This window comes from Chlamydotis macqueenii, chromosome 11, assembly GCF_036417535.1.
Source record: "Chlamydotis macqueenii isolate bChlMac1 chromosome 11, bChlMac1.mat, whole genome shotgun sequence".
In the NCBI taxonomy this organism is placed as follows: Eukaryota; Metazoa; Chordata; class Aves; order Otidiformes; family Otididae; genus Chlamydotis; species Chlamydotis macqueenii.
This window is the reverse complement of record NC_141566.1, coordinates 11,484,975-11,508,367: the sequence shown is the minus strand read 5'-3', so window position 1 is coordinate 11,508,367 and position 23,393 is coordinate 11,484,975. Positions and strand designations below refer to the sequence as shown.

General features: G+C 45.9%; 1 protein-coding gene across 3 annotated transcripts in view; it reads left to right on the top strand.

Moving 5' to 3' along the window:
• LOC104476614 (gamma-aminobutyric acid receptor subunit beta-4) overlaps positions 1–22,108 on the top strand; it is an 80,288-nt gene extending 58,180 nt beyond the window's left edge. The window contains exons 5-10 of one of the 3 annotated variants that reach the window (XM_086756368.1): positions 11,348–11,430; positions 15,622–15,759; positions 17,376–17,528; positions 20,286–20,542; positions 20,996–21,354; positions 21,648–22,108. In XM_086756368.1, coding sequence (XP_086612494.1) covers positions 11,348–11,430; positions 15,622–15,759; positions 17,376–17,528; positions 20,286–20,542; positions 20,996–21,354; position 21,648 — 991 coding nt within the window. In that variant the 3' untranslated portion in view covers positions 21,649–22,108. Of the gene's footprint in view, positions 1–11,347; positions 11,431–15,621; positions 15,760–17,375; positions 17,529–20,285; positions 20,543–20,995 lie in introns of all 3 variants that reach the window. The other 2 variants (XM_086756367.1, XM_086756366.1) reach the window with 2 other exon arrangements.
• The last annotated feature ends 1,285 nt before the right edge of the window (positions 22,109–23,393 follow it).

Below are 23,393 nucleotides of genomic sequence, written 5' to 3'. Positions count from 1 at the left end.
AGTAGGAGAATGGTCCTCCATGAGGAGGCTTTTTGTGGTGTCTGGAATAAATTAACATAGGCAAGTCCACAGCCTTTGAAAGTGCTGTGCTTGTGCGTGGTGGAGGTGGCAAAGGTTGGCCTTACTGTATCATCTGGATATGTAAAGATGCCAGGGTAGGTAAGAAAGTTAAATGGAGGGGGCAGAGGGATAAAAGGGGAGTTTGTAGCTATAGGTAAGAGTGCAGGTTTTGGATGCTGTAGCTGAAATCTAGGAAATTATTTTCCCAATCCTGTATTTGTCTCCTTTGAGCTTTTCTCATAGGTTTGGTTTTTTTTTTTCTGTTCAACTATCAAAATTCACAGCTGGCTTTTTAGACCTGCCTCCACATTCACAAATGACTGCAATGTGCCATGAATGCCTGAAGTCCCTCTAGCTTCATTCATAGTGGTACAGGCAAGGTTTTCTTTAGGGCTGCTCTCTGTACTGACTCCAGCATCTGCAATTTTGCTGACAACAGAAGAGCTAGGTCCAGTTTTGCAGGTGCAAATAACTGTGATCCTATTCAAAAATACATAGCCATATGCAAAGCAGATGCAAGCAGGTACGAAAATAGACATTGAATATTCACCCGTGTTCCCTTTTTCTTTGTAAAAATGCATCCATGCTTGTCCTGCAAACAGGAAGAAAAATGCAGGTCCTCCCTGTGTTTTGAAGCCTATTCTTGTCTTTTTCTGGATTTTTGGAAGGATTCATGAAATGGAGCTGCCCTGATGGAAGAGGGCCAAAGGAGACAATTTATGTTTCTTTTCCTTTGTTTGCCTGTTTGTTTTTCCCCGAGTGAGATACCACAGCTCTGCTCCTTCTCCTTCGCGCCAGTCACTTCCCCCTCCTTTGAGCTGATCCTGTAACAAAGTGACTCAATCATGCTATTTGTGGCACAACAGTCATTTTTCTTTCCAGCAGTGTCTGATGTCAGAGACCGGGGTGGATGACATCCTGGCAGGCCCCTGTCTTCAGCAAGTGTTCAAGTGACCAGCAGGATAAGGCGCAAGTGCTGGATCAGGCCCCAAGGTCCAAGTTAGCTCACATGGAAGTCAATCGGTATTTTGTTTCTGCCTTCAGTGAGAACAAGATCAGGCTTCGGATAACTTGTTTACATGAGTGAATGAAGCCCTTTATTCCTCCGCTCCACTCCATTGTCAAAGCTGTGTGTCAGAAAAGCATATGCTTGTTTTTGGTAGAATTAGCAAATTAGTGGATGAAGGGAGTACAGCAGATGTAATATAGCTACATCTTAGGAAAGCGTTCGATACAAAAGCTTACTCCAAAATTAATTCACACTGGGCTCAGATTAAAAGCTGGTTGCCCGGTCTCCAACAAAAGGAATGCATAAACAGCAGCGGGCTGTGCCGGGGCGGCGATGCTGGGCTGCTGCGGGGCTGGAGTTGGGACTGGTGTTTTCCACTCCCTTCCCCAACGACTTAGCAGATGGCATAAATCCCAGAAGGCCAAATGGGGGCCTGGAGCCCAGATGCAGCCCAGAGGGCACTCTTATCTCTGCAAACATGCAGTGGGATGTGTGGTCTGCGGTGGGAGGATGCAAACCGGCAGAGCGGACAGGGTTTTTAGGAGGTGTAACCTGGCATGATGGTGCCTGAACTTGCCTGGCCCCCAAACATGTTGAAGGAATTAAAAGTGCTTGTGAACCATAGGAGGGCTGGTCACCTGTGGCATGCAGCAGGAAAGTGCTAAAATGGTGTGGAAAGTCTGCAATATGAAGGGAGGCTTAAAGGAGCTAGCCACAAAGACAAAGCAATCAGCTATTGAGTAGTGGAGGGAGGTGCATAAAATAGCAAGGAAGAGCTGGATAGCACTGTGTGAATTCAATATATTTTTCCTCCTAATGGCTATTCATCAGAAATTTCATCAAATTTTAAACAAAAAATTAGGGAGAAATTTTTCATTTAAGAAAAAGTATTTCAGAGAATGTTGATGTTTCACTCCTAATGTTATGTAGAGAATTTTTCACTTATGTCAATATTTCCCTCTCTATTTCAAGCTGCTTTACTACCACTGCTGACGTTTGAGAGTTACATAGAGAATTATCAAAGGCTTTCTCTGGACCTCCAGAGGCTGTCTAGTCCACCCCTGCCACAATATTCAATAAGCTTGACATTATCACACATACAAGCTATATTACAGTTTGAGATTTTTATTTCCTTTTCTAGACCATGTAGCATCCATTTGGTAGTGAAAAAGCCAACACTTGTCAAATGCTGATATCATGAGTATTTTGCTGTGTCTGTTTTCAGAGACCTAAAAATAGAAACAACAGTAACAATACTGAAATCCTTATATGGTAATTTGAAATCATATTTGAAACCAGCTTAAAAACATCCTTCAGAGAAATCCTGAAGCTATTTCATTTCTTTCTAATTAGGGACAAAATCAGATTCCAGCAAGACAGGTGCTTTGAGGAGCCCAGAGTGCATCCCTGAGCTCGCAGGAGGAGCGGGTGGGCTGGGATGCTGGGAAGCAGGCGCAAAGCTGAGTGGACAGCAAGTGAGATGCAATGCCTCACTGGCGAGGAGCCCAGGCAATGTAAACTGAGCAACTGAAAAACTGCAGAGGAATTTTATGACGGAGACTAAATCCTGTGCAGAGAGAATGAGGGATCTCCTCCTGTGAAGGTGATAGTGGTGGTGGGGAGCATGTGCACATATTTCATGGTTTTCTAATTCCTGCCCATGACAGTCACTGCAATGAGGTGCGTTTTAGAGATGAGGCAGTTTGGATGCATGCAAAGGTACCAAGGCATAGCTGGGCTCTGAGCTCAGTGAATACTCTCCTGGGGAAGCAGACCCCTGCTCTCCTCATCAGTATAAATACCCCAGTGCTTAAAGCAAAGGGGAAAGAACTGTCATACTTAAAATAACTCAAAATTTGCAGTTTTAAACTGAGAGAAGCTGGGCATATCTGGTTTGGCAGCCCTTAATTTCTGCTTTTCACGGGGGTAAGTTCCCATCAGTCAGCTGCTCCCTGCAAGGTAGCAGCTCCTGGAGGATGTCAGCCCTTGCATTGCAGCAAGCTATTGCTGACCCGCTTGTGGAGCAGCCCTTGTTCCTGGGCAAGGCAGCAGCTAGGGCACCACTTCTAGCTCACCTTTCATAGGGAAGCAATGCAGGTTAACAGGCGTATGCCAAGCATACAACCCACTTGCTCATCCAACACCAGGTATGCTGCCAGAGCCTCATGCCACCCTGCTGTGCGGTGCCTCCAGGGCTGCCCTGCCTGCTCCCCACAGCTGGGTCTCTGCTGGAGCTCATCTTGAGGACTTCTTCACAGCTCCCATCTCTAACCTGTGTCTTGCTCAGGACCCAGCCCTTTCTATATTACGTTCCTCAGGTCCCAGCCTGGGGTTATTGGGTTCTCCAGCTGGCAGAAATGTATCTCCTGCTCCTGTCTTGTTCTCCAAGTAGAGTAGAGTAGAAAGATTTCTCCTGCTCCCATCTTGCTTGAAGCCTGCTGTTTCCAGCCATGTCCTTGTTCTCTCCATGGGTGGTGTTTGATTTCCTGCAGAGAAGATGGCCCAATGGGTTAAGACTGAGGAGTTTTTTCAGTACTGAGACCACTAAGCAATTTTCTTCTCCCATCTCACAGGCCAGAAGGGAAGAAATCTGCAATTTTTGCTTCTCCCTCCCTCCCTGAGAGAGGTTTATCTGGAAATGTGAGAAATTATCCATGCTGTACCCTGTCTGTAGTAGCTCTGTCTGCTCCCTTCACAGGTTAGGCAAAAGCAATAGAAATCGGTCCTTTGGCAGCTTGGGTTAAAGAGTTAGGCTTTTGTCCATCTAGCTAGCCCCTTGGAGCTAGTCCTGCAGCCTTGTACTGCTCTCACCATGGAGCTCTGCTTTGGGCCAGCTCCTTAGCACAAAGATGTGGGGGTGGGAGAAGAGAGAGTTTGTTAGGTGGATGAGGGAAAATGAGAATTTAATTAGGAGCTCAGCTTCGCAGTTGAGGTTAAGGACAGATCCTCTTCTGCATTTTTGCGTCCTAGGTTTGCGGTGAGGGACTTAGCTGGAAACACTGGAAGCAAGTTTAAAAAAATGGAATTTCAGAATAATCTTAGAAGCTGTGGAAAAAATTTGAGCTCACTAAAATGGTGTAAAGCAGCAAGCCAGAGCTGCTTCTCCATCCTTAATGTTGCAAGAACAGAGGCAAGCATCATCATCGGGGCCTGGCTGGAATTGCTGCCTATGCTATATGTCCTATAAATCTGACTTGTTTATTAGCAAAAATAGAGATCAAGGCGTATCCACAAAAAAATGATTCCCACTGTCTCCTCACAGATCACTGAAACAGGTTGCGTGCCCTGAACCCCTGGCTCACCCTGGCAGCACCTCTTAGCCTTCCTCCTCATCCTATCCCTGTCACCAGTCTGAGCCCATCCCTCGATGCTGTCTATTCTTTGCCAAATCCCACAGGTTTAAGTCATGGGTTACTATTTTATTAACTCAACTTCATCCTAGCCTCATGCTGTTGAAGGAAGACACCTCCTGCTCCATTAAAGTCACTGTTGTCTGAAGCTACCAGAACAAATGAATCTCTCTTTAAACATGTTCCACTTGGGTCTTTGTTGCCCCCCAATCCAGTTGACAACTTGCCAGACACACAGTGCATTTGCAATAGAATAAAGAAGCAGAAAAGCAAAACCTTGCAGCCAAGGCAACTCTGCTTTATAGTCTCCCAGGGTGGAAAAATGGTTGATTTAGATGACTGGTACTCTGAGTTCAGAAGAGCTTTTTTTTTTTTTTTTTTCTCCCCCATCTGAGTGCAATGCACACTGTTATTTATCAAAGGATGCCTATGCAAGCATAGATGCTTTTGAAAACAGAGTGACCTTAGCAGGATTGTGCCAAGGTTTATGGAGTCAGTTTTAGGCAAAGAGACACAAGGGGAAAATATTCCATATCCTTGCCTTGCTCTTGGTTCTAACATAACCTCCAGGAGTTTGCAAAGATCAGACTGTGTTAAAAGAATGGCAAAATTCACCACGGGTTTATAAATCCCTCCAGGCCCTTCGAAGTTTGTGCTTACTGCCAGGCAGAAGGTGACATTTGCCAGCATGTTTTTATGACTGACTTTGAGAATGTACAGAGTAAAAACTCAATTTTGGTTTTTTCCCTATGTTCAGCAAAACAGCAATTTTGCCTTTCTCTCCACTCTTAGTCACCAGAACTCCCTTACAAATCTAACTTTCCCCATGGGGCGAGCCTGCACAAGTCCTGCAAAACCCGAGCTGCTTCTATCCGATCTCCTTATTGCTGCAAACTGCTGTGAGCTTTGGGAGCCTGTATCCCAGGGGGACAGAAGCATCTTCAGCTTCTTGAGAGATCTGAAATCCAAAATGTTGCAACCAGCAACTTAAAAAAAATGTTTAGCTTTTGCTTTGAGAGTGTTTGTGTTAGTCCCTACAAAATGACAGTTAATCCATACCTGCAAAATAGAGTAAGTGCCTGAACCTCTGGCTGTGTCTCCCCTTGAATTAGGACGGCAATGGTGGGGGTATTTGTGGTATACTCCTCCTAGTCTCATCCATACAGAGTTTTAGGCAGCATCTTTTCAAAGCCAAAGGTATCAGGGAACATTCCTGGGCACTGGAAGATCAGTGGCCCTCATAGTCAATTTGTTTCCTGGTTTTGATCCATGTTCATGAATAGTCTCTTGGGCATTTCCCAGTTACAGCACGGTAGAGGCTGGTGACTGCTCTCAATAGGCATTTTGCATGCAGCCAGACCCTTTTTCTGGAGGGCAAGAACTTAAGTGTAAACAAAGGCTGTTCTATACCAGTTGACACTGGCCCCAGGAACCAGTGCCAGGCATGTTTATTTTGCTGGTATAAACACAGTTATGATGTGGACAGTGCAGCAGTTTATTTTGTAAGGATGAATTTAATGGGAGAAGACCCCACTTGCTTTAGGAACCCCTCAAAGGTAATAGTCTTCCCCTGTCTCACACCCAGTCCTCCTTAGAGAGTCCGGACCTGCTCCTTTTGAAATTAGACGGTATTTGGGGGAAGTAATTTTTTTGCAGCTAGTGAATTTGGTTCTCCCAACACACAGGAGATGATCTAGAGCACAAATGGGTGGCTGATGCCTTCAGAGCTGAAGTTTGGTAGAGGACATCTGACTGGAGCAGGAACTGAAAGGGCAGCTACCTTGGAGGCGGCCAGCAACGGGATAAGGAGGAGATGGAAAGAAGACATTCAACTGCAGCAGGTTTTAATAGCAGGTCGGAGCTCTATGCTGCTCTGTGTCTGTGAACTTATATAATCATTCTAAATAAGACAGAAGAAGTAATTAATAATTAAACAGCGATGAGGAGGATCAGAGAGGGAATGAAATGGCTGGTGGTGTTCATGTTAGAGAACTGAAATATTTGTGGAGGACTGATGGTTTGCAGAAACTTAAGCATTCCGTTTTGAGCTGCAGCTGTGGTGCGACAGTCGTCTGCCGCTGCTGGGTTCAGCTGGTGGAGCAGGCAACAGCGGAGTGACAACAGGGTTTGGTTGCATTGCCTTTTCTGTGCCAGCATCTGCTTTGTCAATACAAGCTTCAGGTGGGCAGAGCTTTCCTCATTGTAACAAACAGAGACCTAGCACACACACTATGTGACTTGAAACTTCGTGGCTGCTTTTCTAGAGATGTTCTCTGCCTCTCCTGGGGTTGAAGGACACTCTCCAGAGCTACTTTGGATTCTGCTTGGGTCCACTGTGTGCTGGCTGAGAAGAGGGATCTCCATCAGCCTACAGCCTACCAGAGCTGCTTGACAGCTCATGAATGCACGTCTCTTTTCCTTTTTTTTTTTTTTGAGATGTACAGTGGTTTCTCCACAACCCTGTCTCCCCCCAGATGAACTGTGTCTGTCTGCCAGCTACGCAGGGGAGTAGCAGGGCAGTGAGGACTTGGCTGCTTTATAGCACGACTGGCTACAGACCCAGGAGAGATGATTAGGGCAAGGGCATGAATGTCTTTTTTTTTTTGTGGGGAAGGAGGTGTAAGGGTTGTGACAGGAGGCTGACCTGGAAGCCCATGGGGTGGGCAGAGATTGAGGGAGGAAAGGGGAGCTGGAGATGGAGGGTAGTGGTGATGGCTGGGCTTGGTGGCTGGAGGGAGCTGGACCACTTCATTGAGTGCATCCTGCAAAGCTCAGGCGAGCCTCTCCCCTCCGATGGGCAGTGTCTCTGTGCATCTCCATCAAAGCAGATGAAATTTCACACCACACAAATTTTTGGATTTAAAAGGAGAGGGAGGTGGATAGAGAAACGGGAGAGCAGGAGAGGTAGGGAGAAGACGCAGCCTGGCCAGGCGCCAGCGCCTCTTGCTAACACCACGGGGAAGGTGGCATCCTTCCCTGGTGTTCCCTCTGGCCCCCACGCTCCCTGCTCCCTTTCACTTTGGTCACGTCTCCTGGAGGCAGCGTGCTCTGTCTAGAGCTGTTTACAGGGCGATGGTTTGTTCTCTGTCTCCTCATCTCCTTTCTCACAGAGTAAGTATCCACTCCTCCTCTGCTTTCTGTCTTTTAACCTCTCATTCTTCTCCAGCTCTCCATCCCCAGGCTGCTTTACCCCCTTTACCCCAATCCCTCTCCTCTGTTCTCTTACGCTGGTGGCCTCCTGTCCTGCACTATCTGCTCTCCTGTCTCTCATCTCCACTCCTGCCTCCCTCATCAGTGCTCATACCGTCATCACTCTCTGATCCTCTCCTCATTTTTCCATGTCTTACTTTCCTACCACCTTTACTGCCTGTTAACCCTGCTGAGACACCCAGGAGCTCCTTAGTGTCAGTCCTCCCCATCTACCTCTCCATTCAGTCCTCCCCATGCTGACTTCTATGTGCCGCACAAACACATCTCTTCACACAACAGCTCAGAGCATATTAAGGTAAAACTCATCAAAGCATTAGGCAGAGGTTTGTCCTGTGGCCTTCTGGACCAGAGATGGCATGTTCTGTGACCCCCTGATCACTGGGGTGCCTTAGTTTTGCTCCCACTCACCTTTGGCCATGAGTGGAGCCTCTCATCCCTTTATGAGCCTCACCTGACCATAGTACACACCCACCAAAGGAGCTAGAGAAATCTTTTATTGGCCTCTCTAGGAGCAAGTGAATGTTGAGTTAGTCACAGAGGTCATAAGTGGACATTTCACCAACAGTGGCAGGTGCTGTGTAAAGCAATGACAGGGTTGTGATGCTGTGGGTCACCCATGACCTTCAAGCAGGGTATGGCAAAGGGAAGATTGTGTCCATGATGCTTTTTGAGATCTGAAGTCTGAAGAACACCCCCTTCCTCTCTGGGACATTACTTGCTTTATCCCCAGTAGGGCTGGTTTATCAGGGTTTAGGAAGCCCAGAGGCTGGACCTGAGCTGAACCTGGTGCCCTAGGCCAGGTGCCCCTCACATCTTTTCATGCTGCAAGAGCCCCACATCCACGTGGTCCTGTGGTGCTGGTGTTCCTGGGATTGCCGGGTGCGTGTTGCTGTGGGTATGACATTGCAGCTGAGATGCTCCAGACATGCAGTGTCTACAGCCCAGGACAGCCATGTGCGGCTGTGCTATGTCTGCTCTGAAAACAGAACAAAACCTTCACCTTACATGGTCCCAGTTCTCACTTGCCCAAGCAGCGATACATGGGCACATCAGCAGGAATGTGGGACTTGCAGCCAACTGGGCTATCTCTGGAGAATGCTGAACTATACGGTGTGGACACATCCACTCTTTAATCAGAAGCAAAGAGAAATTATCTGACTTATGAGGACAGATGCCCTCTTAATCTTGTTTTTCTCCTTTCCGTCCTACCTGTCCTGAGGTGCTCCTCTTTGAATCAACAGGGCTAAATTCTGCCCTGATGTAAATCTCTACTGATATAAATTGGTGTGATCTTGCAAAAATCATTGAAGTGGCTCTGGATTTATGCTGGCTGTTAGTGTGAGCAGGATTTGGCGCGTGGAGTGTGGTAGCCATAGCTCACTGTGTCGTGCTCTGCATTTCCAACCAGCACTGCAGGTGATAAGCAAATCCTGTCGAGAGGCAAGAAGGGTCCCTCTCGAACCACAAAAGGCTTCCCCTGGATGTCCTTTGTGTGGCCGAGTCAGCCAGCCAGGCTGCAATTTTGGGATGGACACTGTGGAAAGGTTTTAGCCCACAGGGTCCCACAAATGGGGTGGAAAATTTTCATTTAATACATTTTTGCATCTCACACTTCAGGGAAAAAAGGCAAAAGCATTTTTAACTGCTGTTTCCCATGGGTGTGGTATAATATATACAGTATATGCCATGTGCGGCATAGGGGATGAGTCATACCCGTTTGTGACTCTTTGGTCTCAGCGCCTGGCCAGGATGAACTCTGCATCTGCCGCTTTGGGCTCCCCTGGCAAGGTGCAGCTCCCCCCAGGTGTGCTTCAGATTTGCTCCTCCACCGTGGTCTCCTGTGCCCAGCTGCCCTGGTCCAGGAGGATTAGAGTGGGAGAGTCATTGAGTTCTGGCAGCTCTCCTAGAGATGCTAAACCAGGAGGCTATAAAAGCAATACACGCAATCCCAAAGCCACAGTGATAATTTTTAAGTGGCTCCTGTCCTGTTATCCTCCCCCCCTCTGAGCTTTCTCCTCCACCCCAACTGCATTACAGATAAAAGGGTTAAGAGCTCGCTTGGGCCCCCTGCTCAGAGAGAGGGCAGTTGCAGTGCTGTATCTAGACCCAGTGAGGATATATATAAATTCCCTCCGTCTCTTCGGATCTATTTATAGCACGGCAGGCAGTGGCAAAGGCTCTCCTCGAGGCTTCATCTCCTACAAACAGTCTTCACAGACAGCAGAGAGATAAATTTAGCACACGAGATTTCTTAAAGAGCCAGCAGCTCTGCGGGGCTGCTCGCCTGCCCTGCTTCAGCCCCCACCCTGATACCCGCACCAGGGCAGCCCTCTCCTGCAGGTTCTTACCCCCCTCCTTCTCCCACCCGCTTTCCAATTTTCTGTTCAGCTTCACCCATTCTCTCCCCTTTTCTGGTCTCTTTTTCTTTCATTGATGTTTTTTCTTTTTTGGTTTTTTTTTTCCTCCTTTTTTTTTTGCTGGTTCACCATCTCATCCTCTCTGTTTTCTTGTTTTTCTTTTTTGTTCCTCTCTTTTCTCTCTCTCCCAGGCCACAGGGCTCAGAAGATAAAGCTTTCTCGTTAACAGTTCACTGGTTATGCCTACATAGTAAAAAATGTGTAGCTTGATTAATGCCTTCCAGATGGTTAATTGAAAAAAAAAAAGGGGAGGGAATGCACCAATCTCTCCCCCCTCTTCAGCACTCTGCACACATCCATGGCACAGGAAGAAAACTGCATTAAAGGGTGAGGAGAGCAATATATTTGAGAAATAGAGGCAGCCTCTTAACTCCAGGGTGGTGTTGCCAGACTGGTGAGATAGCTGTTGATTTGCTGTGTCTTTGCTTCATGCCCTCTTCCCTCTATCCCACTCCCCAAAATTCCCCATCCCAGAGAGCAATGCTTCTCCATGTACCACATATAACACACATAACCTCTCCTCGCATCCTCATGTGAACCCCACTGCAGGCACTGTGCTGCTCTGCCCCCACCCCATGCTCTGACACCCCCAAAGCAACACTGACCATTATTCTCTCCCTGTATTTATTTTTCAGGGGGATGCACACACACACACCCCCCCATGTGTCTTTCATGGATCTTGATCATGCAATCAGTTGCGCAAGAGTGACTCTGTTACCAGAGCTGCGAGCCCACAGGAGCGGAAAGGCCCCCTTGGTGGGATCTGGGCTTTTGGATTTGGCAATGCCAAAGTGAGGGTGATAGAGGCAGCGTGGGGGGTTGGGGGCTGCAAGAAGGGTTATTGGGGCAACTCAGGAGGAAAGGGGGGTGATAATGTCGTCAGCTGTTCCTCTCCACAGGTCATTGCTGGGCAATTTAATTAATGTATCTTCTGGTTTATGGACACATGTAGGCTGTCTTCCTCCTACAATCGGACATACCTTTCTTCTTCCCCCCTGCCTACTCCTGGTTTCTTTGTCTTTCTCAAAGGAGAGACACAGGAGGAACACAAATTCCTCCCCACCCCATTAATAGAGATACTGCTTTGCTGACGTGAGTCATGAAAGGTTTAAGCCATGCAGTTGAGGGTGAGCCACATCCAGCCCCCCACTTGCAAACCTCCCACCACGGATCTCCCTGGTTTCCAGGGAAACAGCGGCCCCAAATGCTGCCTGACTTTCATGTCTGCCTTTCATTTCTCCTTTTTTTTTTTGGAAGAAAAACCACACAACTGATTTTTTTTTTCTCCCTTCCCCTTTCAGGATCACCACCACGGCTGCTTGCATGATGGACCTGCGGAGGTATCCCCTGGACCAGCAGAACTGCACGCTGGAGATCGAGAGCTGTGCGTATGCCTTGTGCCTGCCCTCTGCCACATGGTGCCACCCGATGCCACCGGCCCCAGCCGCATCTTCTGCTCGTGGGATGCCTCCCAGGGGTGTTACGGGCCAACCCTCCTGGGGCAGTACCAATCTCCCTCATCCAAACTCCATCCTGAGGGGACCTCGTGGGTGAAATGATGAGGAAAATGGAGCTCTACCAGCAGGCTAGGCATTAAAATCATTCTTATCCACAGAATGGTGGTGGAAGCCTCCCTTAGCCCTAAGAAAGCCCTGGAGCTTGCCCTTGCTCTGGCTGGCTTCACTCTGTGTGGGAGGTGGGACCCGAGCCCTCCCGCAGCCCCTCCCCACCTGGATCTTCCCTTGACTCCTATGGAAAGCCTCTCCCAACCACACTGGTGGAGGAGGTCCGGCTCTCCCTCATAAAAATGCATCACAGTATCCCCACAGGAGCGGTCCAGAGCAGCAGATCTCACAGTAATGATGATGCAGCTTCAGTGGTGATTATCAGAGAACTGCTTTTTCATAAAAGAAGTCCCACAGCATCCATAGTCGGAAGGCGCCGTGCTGCCTTCCCAGCCCTGCCTGCGCCTAGGAGCCCCCTTTCTGCTTGCCACTCGGGTTGCTCAGGATGCACAGCCATCACAGCGATTGGCGTGGTGGGTAATGGGATGTAAATTAGGTCCTGCTGGAAATACTAATGACATGTCATTTCTGGCACTCCTTAGCATTTTGAGAATAGTTTACAGTACAACCAAGAAAACAGAAGGCAGAGAATTATGCACAGTTCCCCATGTTGCAATTTTGTTCTTAATGGGACACGTCAAGCCAATTTGTTAGTTGAAGCTATGTTTCCTTACAATATTTCTAAGATCCACGCAGAGATGAAAAGATTCAATTGTTTCCTTCCTCAGAGCTTTTGTCTTTCAAACACTTGTGCATTTGAAATCTGCAGGGCTCCATTTTGTTTGCTTCCAAGTCCACACAACTCTGGAATAACTGTCCTTTCATGACTGGCTTAAAAACCACAGTATATTAAAGAACCCTAAAGCAAACCACCAAAGTAGCCCTTTTGTGGTGCAGGGGTGCTGGGTGTAGGCAGCTGGAGTGACCTTCCCCACAGCAGCTTGGGGCACTCACCTGCAGGAGAAAAGCCATTGCTGGCACTGCCTCTTGATCCCATCCCTCCATCCCGAAAATAACCCTCACTCTGCACACACCTGCCTAGCTGTGTGCTAGGATTCAACAAAATCCTGATGAGGCAGGCAGCAAACAGGCTGTTAATCTGACATTTTAAGATGTCATATCAATACTTTATGATATTTCAGGCTGAAATGACTTGTCTTTGTGAAAGTTCTTTTACTTTTTAAAAATAAAATGTAAATTTGGTTTTCTTTTTAAAGCTAGAAATCAAAGTGAAGCATTTATTTTTAGAGTGAAAAACCTTTCCTGTTAGAATCACTTTAAAAAATGGCTTCCCAAAAAACGTTTGATTTCATATTGCATAATGCCATAATAAAAAAAATACAAAAATTTGTATCCAATACCAGTAGGTCATAGAATAAATGGAATAGAGATAGTTAACTGTGAGATCTCCTAAAATTAGTTTCTGTAATTTGACATTTTCATTGCTGATCAGGAAGTAAATTTGAAGTTACTGCTGTTAAATTTGTGGATGATGAAGACAGCAGTCTGCATGGCTTGCTTGATGCACATGTGAATACCTCCCAATCTGAATACATCCAGAATGCATTTGAATACAGCTAAATGTGGAGGTCTGTGCCCGGGCACTGGAGCGTGGGCCTGGCTGCCAGACCCGCACGGGTATCGACCAAGGGAAATGATGGAGGGATGGCAGACCCTAGCACCGCTGCTGGAGGTTTCATAGCAGGGCTCTGACAAAAAGGGCTGGAGTGAGCCTGGGTTATATAAACCAGGGGAGCTGTGAGTCAGAGCAGGGAATCAATTGGCCTCTGAAAGTGCTGCTGGTGAGAAGGGGAAAGGGACTCTGTCTATATTTGGTTTTCCAAAATTTAGAAAGTTGAGAAATCAGAAGAGGTTGAGAAAAGATGCTAAAAAGTGGTTCAAGGGCTAGAGCAGGTGTTTTGCAGTGAGGAACCTCAATAGCTCAATCTGGTTTGTTTACTGCAAAGGCGGTGGAGAGGGGACTTGTTTACAGGCTGTGTGCACCTCTGCGGGGCGGGGGGAGCACTGGATGGAAAGGACTTGGTAACTTCCTAGAGAAAGTCAGAATAACCACCAGAGTCTCAAAGTCTGAGCCAGATGCATTCAAATGTAAAATCACACACCATGTCTTTAGCTGCGAGAGTGTTTGTGCCGCTGGAACCAGCCACCACGAGGAGTGGGGGGACTCAGCTGTTTCTCGCTGCTTGCCACACTTGGTCTCGGTGTTCTGGGAGAGACGCTGCAGCCAGATGGGAATACCAGTTCCTGTGCACAAAGCTGGGGTACTCGAGGCAGTGCAACAGCCTGTGACACTCCAGTTTCTGCAGCAGATAAGAAGACAATCTAAGGGTCTTGAAGCTCTGTGGGTGTGGGTGCTGTACTGCTTACTGCCATGGGTGCAGAAGCATGCCATGGAATGGGGAGGTGGAGCCCTGGTTCAGCTGATTTACATCAGAAGCAGATCTGGCATAGCATTTGGAAGATCGTTATTATTTTTTAGCACCCATGAATAAGCGTGGTAATGACTGAGAGCGCAGAATGTGGGCTTGGAGACTATATAATCATCAAATAATTCAGTTTGGGAGGATCTCAGGGTGTCCCTAGTTCAGCCCCCAGCTGAAAGCAGGGTCAGCTATTAGACCAGACCAAGTTGCTCAGCTCTTTGTCCACTCAGGAGCTGCAGGATGGCACGATTCTCAAAGTTTCAGCTCAGATCTGGGGTATCCCTTAGACCCTAAGGCTAGGCAGAGGAATTTCTCCTCCATGCTACATTCAACAGGTCTTTGTTCCCCTGATCCCATCTTGTGTGTGCTGGCCTTGCTGGGTATTGCTAGCCAACTACCTCTCTGCTGCGAGGGCTTGTGGATAAGGCAGACTGTTGTGCTGCAGTGCAGGTTGTGAAGAAAAGCCCTGTGTGGGTATGGATGAGGTTCATGCTCTAAAGGAAACCTTGCACCATGCCGTACCAAAGCCTGTACATATCTTACTGCTTCTCTGCACAGAGGTGCTCTCATGCAGCTCTGCACTTTGCTTAGAATAAGAGGCCAAGCCTTGCACAGCAACAGCCACAGTGCTTGAAAGTGCAGCTTGCCACAAACGGTGTTAATTTTCAAGTGGAGATCAATCCTTGCCCACAAGGGAAACCGACAGGGCTGTGAACATAGAATAATGGACTGATGATTTTGTCCCCTGGGCCTCATTCCCCATAAGTCCAGAGCATCTGGGGTGTCTTTCTCTTGGGACTGTGGCTTTGGGCTCCTCAGCACTTCCCGCCTGTGCAGCCCTGTCTGGCATGTATAGTTTGGGGTTAAAGTGAGAGGCTGAGTTAACAGATCCATCATCCTGAAACGTAAGGAATCAGTATTTTTTCCCAGCCTGACTCCCCTTTCCTCTCTTCTCCTGTTACTGATCTTTTCAGTCAGCACTCTGTAAAAGCAGCTTCCAATCTCAGAGACTGTCCACTTCCCGGCTCCAAATTTTGACTGAGTATTCAAAAGAGGGAGATGCTCTGATGCTCAAATTTCTTTTCAACTGCTGTTGTAAATCTTTTTTCTCTCTGGGAATTTTTAATACTTAAATGCTCTGTTTCCCTGGTCTCCACCAGAAGGTATTGTGTGGTCTCCCCCTTCTGGTAAAAGGAGGCAGTTTTTAAAAAGCAAAATGGCATGTTTGGTGCATTTGACAGAGGCTTCTGATGCACAAGTCCCTGTCATGTCAGCCACAGAGATTATGTAGTGCAAGTCAAGGCTTGATGGGCCACTTCTCACCTTTTTCTCCTGAATTCTAGCCAGAAGTGGGAGTTCTGACCAATTTTTGTTCTTTTCTCCTGGGGACTGTACTCCCAAGCTCAGCTGAAAAAGAAAAGTACACCAGCGGGGAGGGGCTATGCTTGGTGTCTGATAGTGTGGGCTTTCCTTTGGATCCTCCTCCAGATCATCTTAGTGAAAATGGGGGTGTCATCTGCTCCAGCTTGCCAGCTTAGTTCTCTCTGTGCTTCTTCATCTCTGCAGATGGCTACACAGTTGATGACATTGTCTTCTTCTGGCAAGGGAATGATTCTGCTGTCACGGGGATGGAGGTGCTAGAACTGCCCCAGTTCACCATTATTGAGCAGAGGCTGGTCAGCAGGGAAGTGGTCTTCACCACCGGTAAGTCTCTGCTGAAGGGATGCAATGGAATGTGTTCAATGACAATGTGGTTGTTCCTCAGATTTAGATGCTGAGGCACTAAGTTAGGATCTAGGCTTCAACTTAGGGTCAGATTCCTTTGGAAAAGAGACATCTTCTGTTCCTAGCAAGTTTATTCTTTTTTTTTTTTTTTTTTGCCTGCTTCTCTTCAGAGACTTACGAGATAATTTTTTTTTTTGGCTGCAGTTGTTTTCATTTCTTAGTCAAAACATCAACTGAGCTCAAAACAGAACCTCTTCAGAAGGTTCTCAGCCTTTATGTTATTTTTATGTGGTTTGCAACTGGCTCTCGAAGCTACCATAGGTGCAATAGTAAATAAAATAATATATCAGTTGAAAAGCAACTGGTCTGTGAAATGATGCAAACCCATCTGTACATGCCACAAAAAGATCTGGAGAGAACACCTTGGATTATTCAGATACTGCCAGTTGGAAAGTTGGAAGGATTTAGATTTTGGTTGCTGTCTTCGCTTTGATCTGGCATGGAGTTCACTACCAAAATAGCGTGCCACACACCTGTTAAATAGGACAATTTGTAAATTGTCATGAACTCACAGGCTGAGTCTATCAGCAGTGGTGATAGATGGTGATGTTGTTACAATAGTGCCTTGGGGGCATGCTGGGAGCAGGATCCCATTGCAATGGTAATCTAGAGACCCACAACAAGAGGCAGTATTCCTCCAAAAGAAGATTGCAGTCTAAATAGGTAAGACCTTCAAAAAAAGCCTGGTGTAATACTGTGTTCAAACTATGCAAATGGCACATAACGGTGAGAGAACATAACCTCCTTTTTCCCAGTCTACCTCCCTGATCATTAAGGATTGTTGTTCTCCTGTTACTTTAGCTGCCAACCCGTGATTACACCCATATTGCTGTGTTGCCTAAGGGACAGAGGTGGGAAGAAGGAATGACTTGGACTTTGTTTCACAGCAGTGAGAGAGGCCTTGCTGTGTCCCCGACAAAATGACCCTGCTCCAGTGGAAGGACTCTAAAAGTACTTATTGCCTTCACCATCCCCATTAAGTTCGCTAAAAGATGTGGAGGAAGTTGCAACAACTTGGAAAAAAAAAAAAAAAGACAGACATACAGATTAACTAACAGTACCCTATTTGCATATGAATTTACCCAGTCTGACCATAACCCATTTTTAGAATAGCATGGGAAAAATATGATTCAGATCTTCATTGGTGTTTGGAGGAAAAGCTAGCACATGAAACATTGGAAAATCATCTCACTGCATCCAGATGTAGGGTTAAAGTCTCCTGTGTAAGCCTGTATCAAATTGGCACGTACCATAATAGCAATTTCAGCACTGAACAGACATTCTCCCATGATGTCTGATATAATAACGTAACTCATGTAGAGTTTCCTTTCTTCTTAATATTCTGAGCCAACTGACTCTTCCAAAAACTGATGAGTCTGCAAAACTAAATGAATAAAAAAAGATATATTTCTCATTATCCTTGCCTTTTGACAACATTTTCCAAATAAAATTTCCGTTCCTAACATAACCTCTTACCATAAATACAGCGTTGGCCTCCTCTGAAACAACATGTCTCTTTAATGTCTTGTTGACAGGTTCATATCTGCGCTTATCCTTGAGTTTCCGGATTAAAAGGAACATTGGTTACTTCATCCTGCAGACCTACATGCCTTCTATTCTCATCACCATCCTGTCCTGGGTCTCCTTCTGGATCAATTATGATGCTTCCGCTGCACGAGTGGCACTGGGTATGTACATTTTCATCATATGTTGAAGGAGGTGTTTTTTTTGAGGGAGATCAGCTAGGACAGCTGTAAGAAAGAAAATACCTATTCCTTTATGAGGTAGCAGCTAAGGAAGCCACATAGGTCTATCAAACTTGCCATCCCAAATTAAGGACATTTTTTTTTTCTGAGAGCAAGCTTCAAATTCACAGCCAGAAGAGCTACTTTTTGTTGTTGTTGTTGTTCAGAAGTATCAGCACTTCCCGAGCTTGAGTCTGTATGATTTGAAAGTAAAAGTTCTATCATAAATTTCTGTGGGTGTGAGTTCAAACTCTATAATGAAAGCATAAATGGTCACAGCTTCTCAAACATGTGAGACTCTAACATGCCATGAGGCCACTGGTTCCTTCACTCTAGTTTGTATTTTTAAGCATAGGAGTTTGGGCACCTCTTGGTCAACAAGTGTGCCAGGACCAGTTAGTTAGATGATAAATGCTGAGGATGAGTGGCTAAAGGGTAGTAAAAATGGTGACTGAATGGCTAAAAGATGAAAAAAAAAAAAAGGAAGTAGCATTGCACATTTTAATAATCATTTAGGCCCCATACAGACATTTTTTGTAGCTGAAGACCTTCATAACCAAGGCAAATGTGGGACAGTAGTTAAAGACCAAGTTCTTCTTAAGTACATGCTCCCCTAAATAGGAATGTTTTCCTATAAGAGGAAAAAAATGAGATCTTCTAAGCAACAGAAGGGAAGTGGGGGTGGATTGCAAATGAGGATTTTGAAGAAGAAACAGGAGAAAAGGGGGGTGGCTGGCATATGAGAATGGGATTGTGCAACATGATAGAAAGTTCAGTGATACAAAGTTCAGAGGAAACAGGAGAGCCAAGGAGGGAGAAAGATTTCATTTGTGAGTGGAAAAAGGCTCTGAGAGGCAATGGAACACAGGTAGAGGTTGGGTCTTACAGCAGAGGTTGGGGGCTTAAATTAGCTGTAGGAGAAGACAGAATTGAGAAAACTCAGAGGAGGGATGGTTTCTACAAAGATATAAACCAGATTATTTGGTTGTGCTTGCTTAGGGAGGCTGGAGCAGGGAAACAGGGAGGGAACAAGAAGAACATGGTAAATTAAAAAGGTAAGTTGCATTGACAAGAGTATCATCAGTGAGAGAAGAAAAACAGACCATGGCAGACACTGCTGGCACAATGAAAGTAGGAGAAGGGTGGACATGAGATTCACAGATGTTGAATTGCTGCTGACATCTGGATTCAAAGGAGAAGACTGAAGAAAAACATTGTAGATCAGAACTGGAACAGCTCTCCCTAAACTATTCGTGACAGCTCTCTATCTGACTTGTCCTTAAAAAGCTCTAAAGAACGAGACTCCACAGCCTCTTCTTGGCACTTCACCTCCACCTGCTCATACAGTCAAAATGCTTTTCTTTGCCTCTGTCTTAAATCACCATTGCAATTTGTTCAGTTCTTAATGGAGATGTGGAGAACATTCTATTCCTCCTTTCTTTGCCCCGGATTTCTGCATATTTAGACTACTGTCTAAAATAGGCAATATAATATATTGTACATATATAAATATATCTCCCTTCTGTTTACTCTTCTATGAACTGAAGACTATTAGTTCTTTAAATGTTTTATCAGAAGTGATACTAAAGACACGATGAGGGCGAAGGGGGAACAGGACAAGCAGAGGTCCATAATGCCGAGAGAAGTTTGAGAACCATCACTGTAGAGGCAGGGCTGAAACCAGAAGAGCAAATTAAGGTCATGGAGACTAAGAGAGTTGCCAATGAGGAGATGATGAAGAAGGACACTAGAAGAAAAGCAAATCAGCAAGAAAAGCAGGACAGCTGAGCTAGAGAAGTGAAAAAAGAAGACTAGGTGGAAGAGGAATAGTTACTGCTCCCAAAAGAAGCATGAAGGCTCATTGTCATCTTTTGGAAGCTGGCAGAAGACTGTCAAAGAGACAAATCTGAGGCCACTCTGACAGTCCAGAGAAGGGAATAGGCTGAGAAGAAACCAAAGAAGACTGAAGCTGTGAGAACCATAACGGTGCACCAGGCTCTTGGAGACTAAGTAGATGGGGGAAAAAAAATGTTCAATGAGACCAAAAAATGTTTATTTAAGATGCAGGAAATATGAGTAGGCCTAAAAAGGAGAGTGTGAGAACCATGGGAGGAGTGAACTGAAGTAGTGAATGGTAAAGCTGGTGAGAGGAAGGTGGGAATTGATGGGGTCAAGGATGTAGACAGGAGCCTATAAGGCAGGCAAAAAAAAAGATTGTGCCATGAAGAGGGAATCTCTTCACTCTTCCTCCTGTTCATGGCATTGGAAAGACACAGTAGGATCTTGTTAAGGATACTGAGGCACTTAGTAGTGCTCAGGGACACCTGAGGAGTTCATGAAATGGAAAAAAAGGAGGAGAAGAGGTTGAAGACTGAGACCAAAACTGAATGTTTCCTACCACCCTGAGGGAAAGAAGAAGGATCAGAGAGGATCAAAGAACCAAGGTCCAGAGGATGTTGATCTCCATCGTCCTGATGATACTCAGCTTTGACATTTTTTTCGCAATGTTAACAGCTGGTTTATTTTCTGCAGCGATTTGTACTAGGTAGCAGGGCTTAGAGTAATGACAATTTTCTTCCCAGTTCCACTGCTCCCATCCCTGCTGAGGTTGTCCAGCTGGGAGGAGGGATGGGAAGCTGAGAATAACATTTCTGGAAACCACACCACCTTGGTAACAGAGCACTTACCTTCTCCTTACAGGGGTCACTACCGTACTTACAATGACTACCATCAATACTCATCTGCGAGAGACTCTCCCAAAGATCCCTTACGTCAAGGCTATTGATGTTTATCTCATGGGATGCTTTGTCTTCGTGTTCCTGGCACTCCTGGAGTATGCTTTTGTCAACTATATATTCTTCGGACGAGGCCCCCGGCAGCAAAAGAAACAGAGTGAACGGATCAGCAAGGCCAACAATGAGCGCCACCGTTATGAGGAGAAGAGGGTGAGAGAGCAGGTTTGTCCCCTTCGTTCATTGTGGCAGGAGAATTCAGACTTTCCACTGTTCATTCAGTTCTGAGTGAGCTGTGGAGCAGCCTTTCTCCTCTTCATGACAGATGAACACCAGTTCTCCTGTCTGGTGATTACTGGGAATTTTTCTCTTTGATCATTTTTTCATCCTCCTCAAGCTGGTTTCATAAGGACCATCCTCTTGCATAGAGCAGGTGTACCCAAAAGTACCCCTACATCTTTTGGTCCTACTGTGTTGGCAGAATCACACCACCTCACTCAAAGTTTGCTGCAAGCACATGTGGCTAGTCCTTCAACTCCAGCATCAGTGGATAACATTTTCGGAGTTCAGGTTCAGAGCTCAGTTCAAACAGTCCAGAATCATCCCTGACAGTGTGACCCTATGTGTGTTGTGCACAGGACATCCCCACTACCTTTCTCTCTGTCTTCCCTATTCTAGGTTGACCCTTACGGTAACATCCTCCTCAGCACTCTGGAGATGAACAATGAGCTGCTGGCCACAGACATGATGAGCAGCGTTGGCGACTCTCGAAACTCTGTCATGTCCTTTGAAGGCTCAGGAATCCAGTTCCGCAAGCAGCTGGCCTCTCGGGATGGATTTGGTCACCACCCAACCCTGGACCGCCACGTCCCACTGACCCACCACGCTGCAGCCCGCAACCGTGCCAACTGCCGTCTCCGCCGGCGGTCATCTAAGCTGAAGCTCAAAATCCCAGACCTGACAGACGTCAGCACCATTGACAAGTGGTCACGAATCATTTTTCCAATCACCTTTGGATTCTTCAACCTTGTTTACTGGTTGTACTATGTAAATTGATGCCTGCAGCCTCCAAGAGAGATAGGGACAGACACTCAGACAATGACAACACGAGAGTGTTGTGGTCTTTTGGGTTTGGGTTTTACTCTTTACTATCATTATCATTTATTCCTTTGATTCATTAGATTTATTCTAAGCTTACTCTTCTCTTTTCAGCACATGTAGAACCACGGAGTGTGGGGGGGGGTAAGGGAGAGAAGGGTATACGGGAGGGAATTTGGTTTTAGGGAGGGACGTGTTTGTCTAAATTTTGGTTTGCTGCTGAAGGACTTAGACCATTGTAAAAAAAAAAAAAAAAACTACACCACCAAAAACCGAAAAAAAAAGAAAGGAAAAAAAAAAGAAAAAAATTACAGAAAAAAAAAGAAAAAAAAAACATGAAAAAAAAAAACAAGAAAAGTTTAAAAAAAGTGGGGGAGGGAGATCTAAAGAAATTGAGTAAAAAACTGATGGGGGATAGGTTATCTTTGGCTGTGCTCACTAATGCACTATCCTCACTTCCATTTCACTACTGAATTTCATCTTTCTCTTCTCAGTATTATTATATTTTTTTAATCTTTCTTCTGTCACTGCTCTTAACCCCTTCATGTTTATTCTTTCATGGATTCATGAGAAGGTGGGGTTTCATTCTCATGGTATGAGATTTCTCTTTGCTTTTTCTCTCTTCCTCTCTCTTGCTTACAAGCCTAAAAGAATCTTTTAAACCAACAAATAAAAAGAATATTTATTTTGGAAGAGCTGGGAAGGGGGGAAGACAAGGCAATTATTTGGGAGGGAAGGGGCAATGTGGGGTTATGGGAGGGGGGGAGAAGGAAGCTTATCAAAACAAAGGCACATTTGCAAGTTGCCTTTTTCCACCTTCAGGAGTTTGCAAGCTGGTTTTCCTGAATGAATGTGTGTGTGTGCGTGCGCAGTGCATCTCTGTGTGTGTGTATGCAGATACGGATGTGTGTGTGCAAGCATGTTTTCTGGGGAGGGGAGGGGGGGTTTTGTAATGTCTTTTGTAGAAAGAGAACACAGATGACATTTAATCGGCAATGTTTTGGGGGAATAGCAGGGTTTTGTTTGCTTATTGCAACTTCGCAAGGTTGGAGGTCAGAGTCTCAGCTTGTATTAGAGAGACAGAGCTGGGGAGGAAGATTGTGCAAATATATACTTGCTGAGGAAAGAGAGGGCTTTGGGAATCAGCAATGGGACAGTGCTGCTGTCCACCCCTGGCATCTGGTCTCTAGTAAACTAAGCTGATTCAGTCCTGAAAGGAGGGGTTGTCCCAAATTGTTCCCACCCTGCATCTTTCTTACTGAGTTTGGGGAGAAAAGCAGTTTCAGGACTCTGAAAACTCAGCCCTTCCCTCCCTCTTACCTGTTCCTTGTGCCAGACAAGGGACTTCACACTCTAGCCCACCGAGTGACCATAGCCCATAGCAAGGTGCAGGAAAGGGTAGATGTCATTTAACGTTGTGCTTCAGGACAAAAAAAATCTGGAAGTGATAACTATCCACTTTCCTAAGAAGGTCAGAAGGAAATGGTGGGCTGGCACCCTGTGATCTGTAGTGCTTCTGTCAGGCCTTGCTTTATGTCTGTTAATACATGCAGAGTAGAGAAAAGAGCACCCTGTGTCCTTTCTTGCAGAAGGTGTAACTAAGGATGCAGTAAAGTTCCATGGAGCATCGTCCCGCTGGAAGATGATGGTCTTCAAAGCCTGGGCAGGGTGAAGGTTGCAATGAAAATGCTGAGCTTGTCAGTGCTTGTGGAAGCCCCTAAGTCTGTAGCAGCTTCCATTCACAGGCACTCATTATAAAGGTACAGAAGGGTAACTTGGCCTTGGACAGCAAGGTCAACTTTTTCCAAAGGAGCCAGTGACTTTCAGGAAAATCACTGAATTATTGGCCACTTTGGCAATCACTGATGATTGATAATCTCCCTTACAATATTAATAAAAGCCATGAAAATAATAAATTCACAAGTGCAAAACTTTAACCCTAGAGTCATTCTGCCATTCCTGGAGTAATGATGAGAAC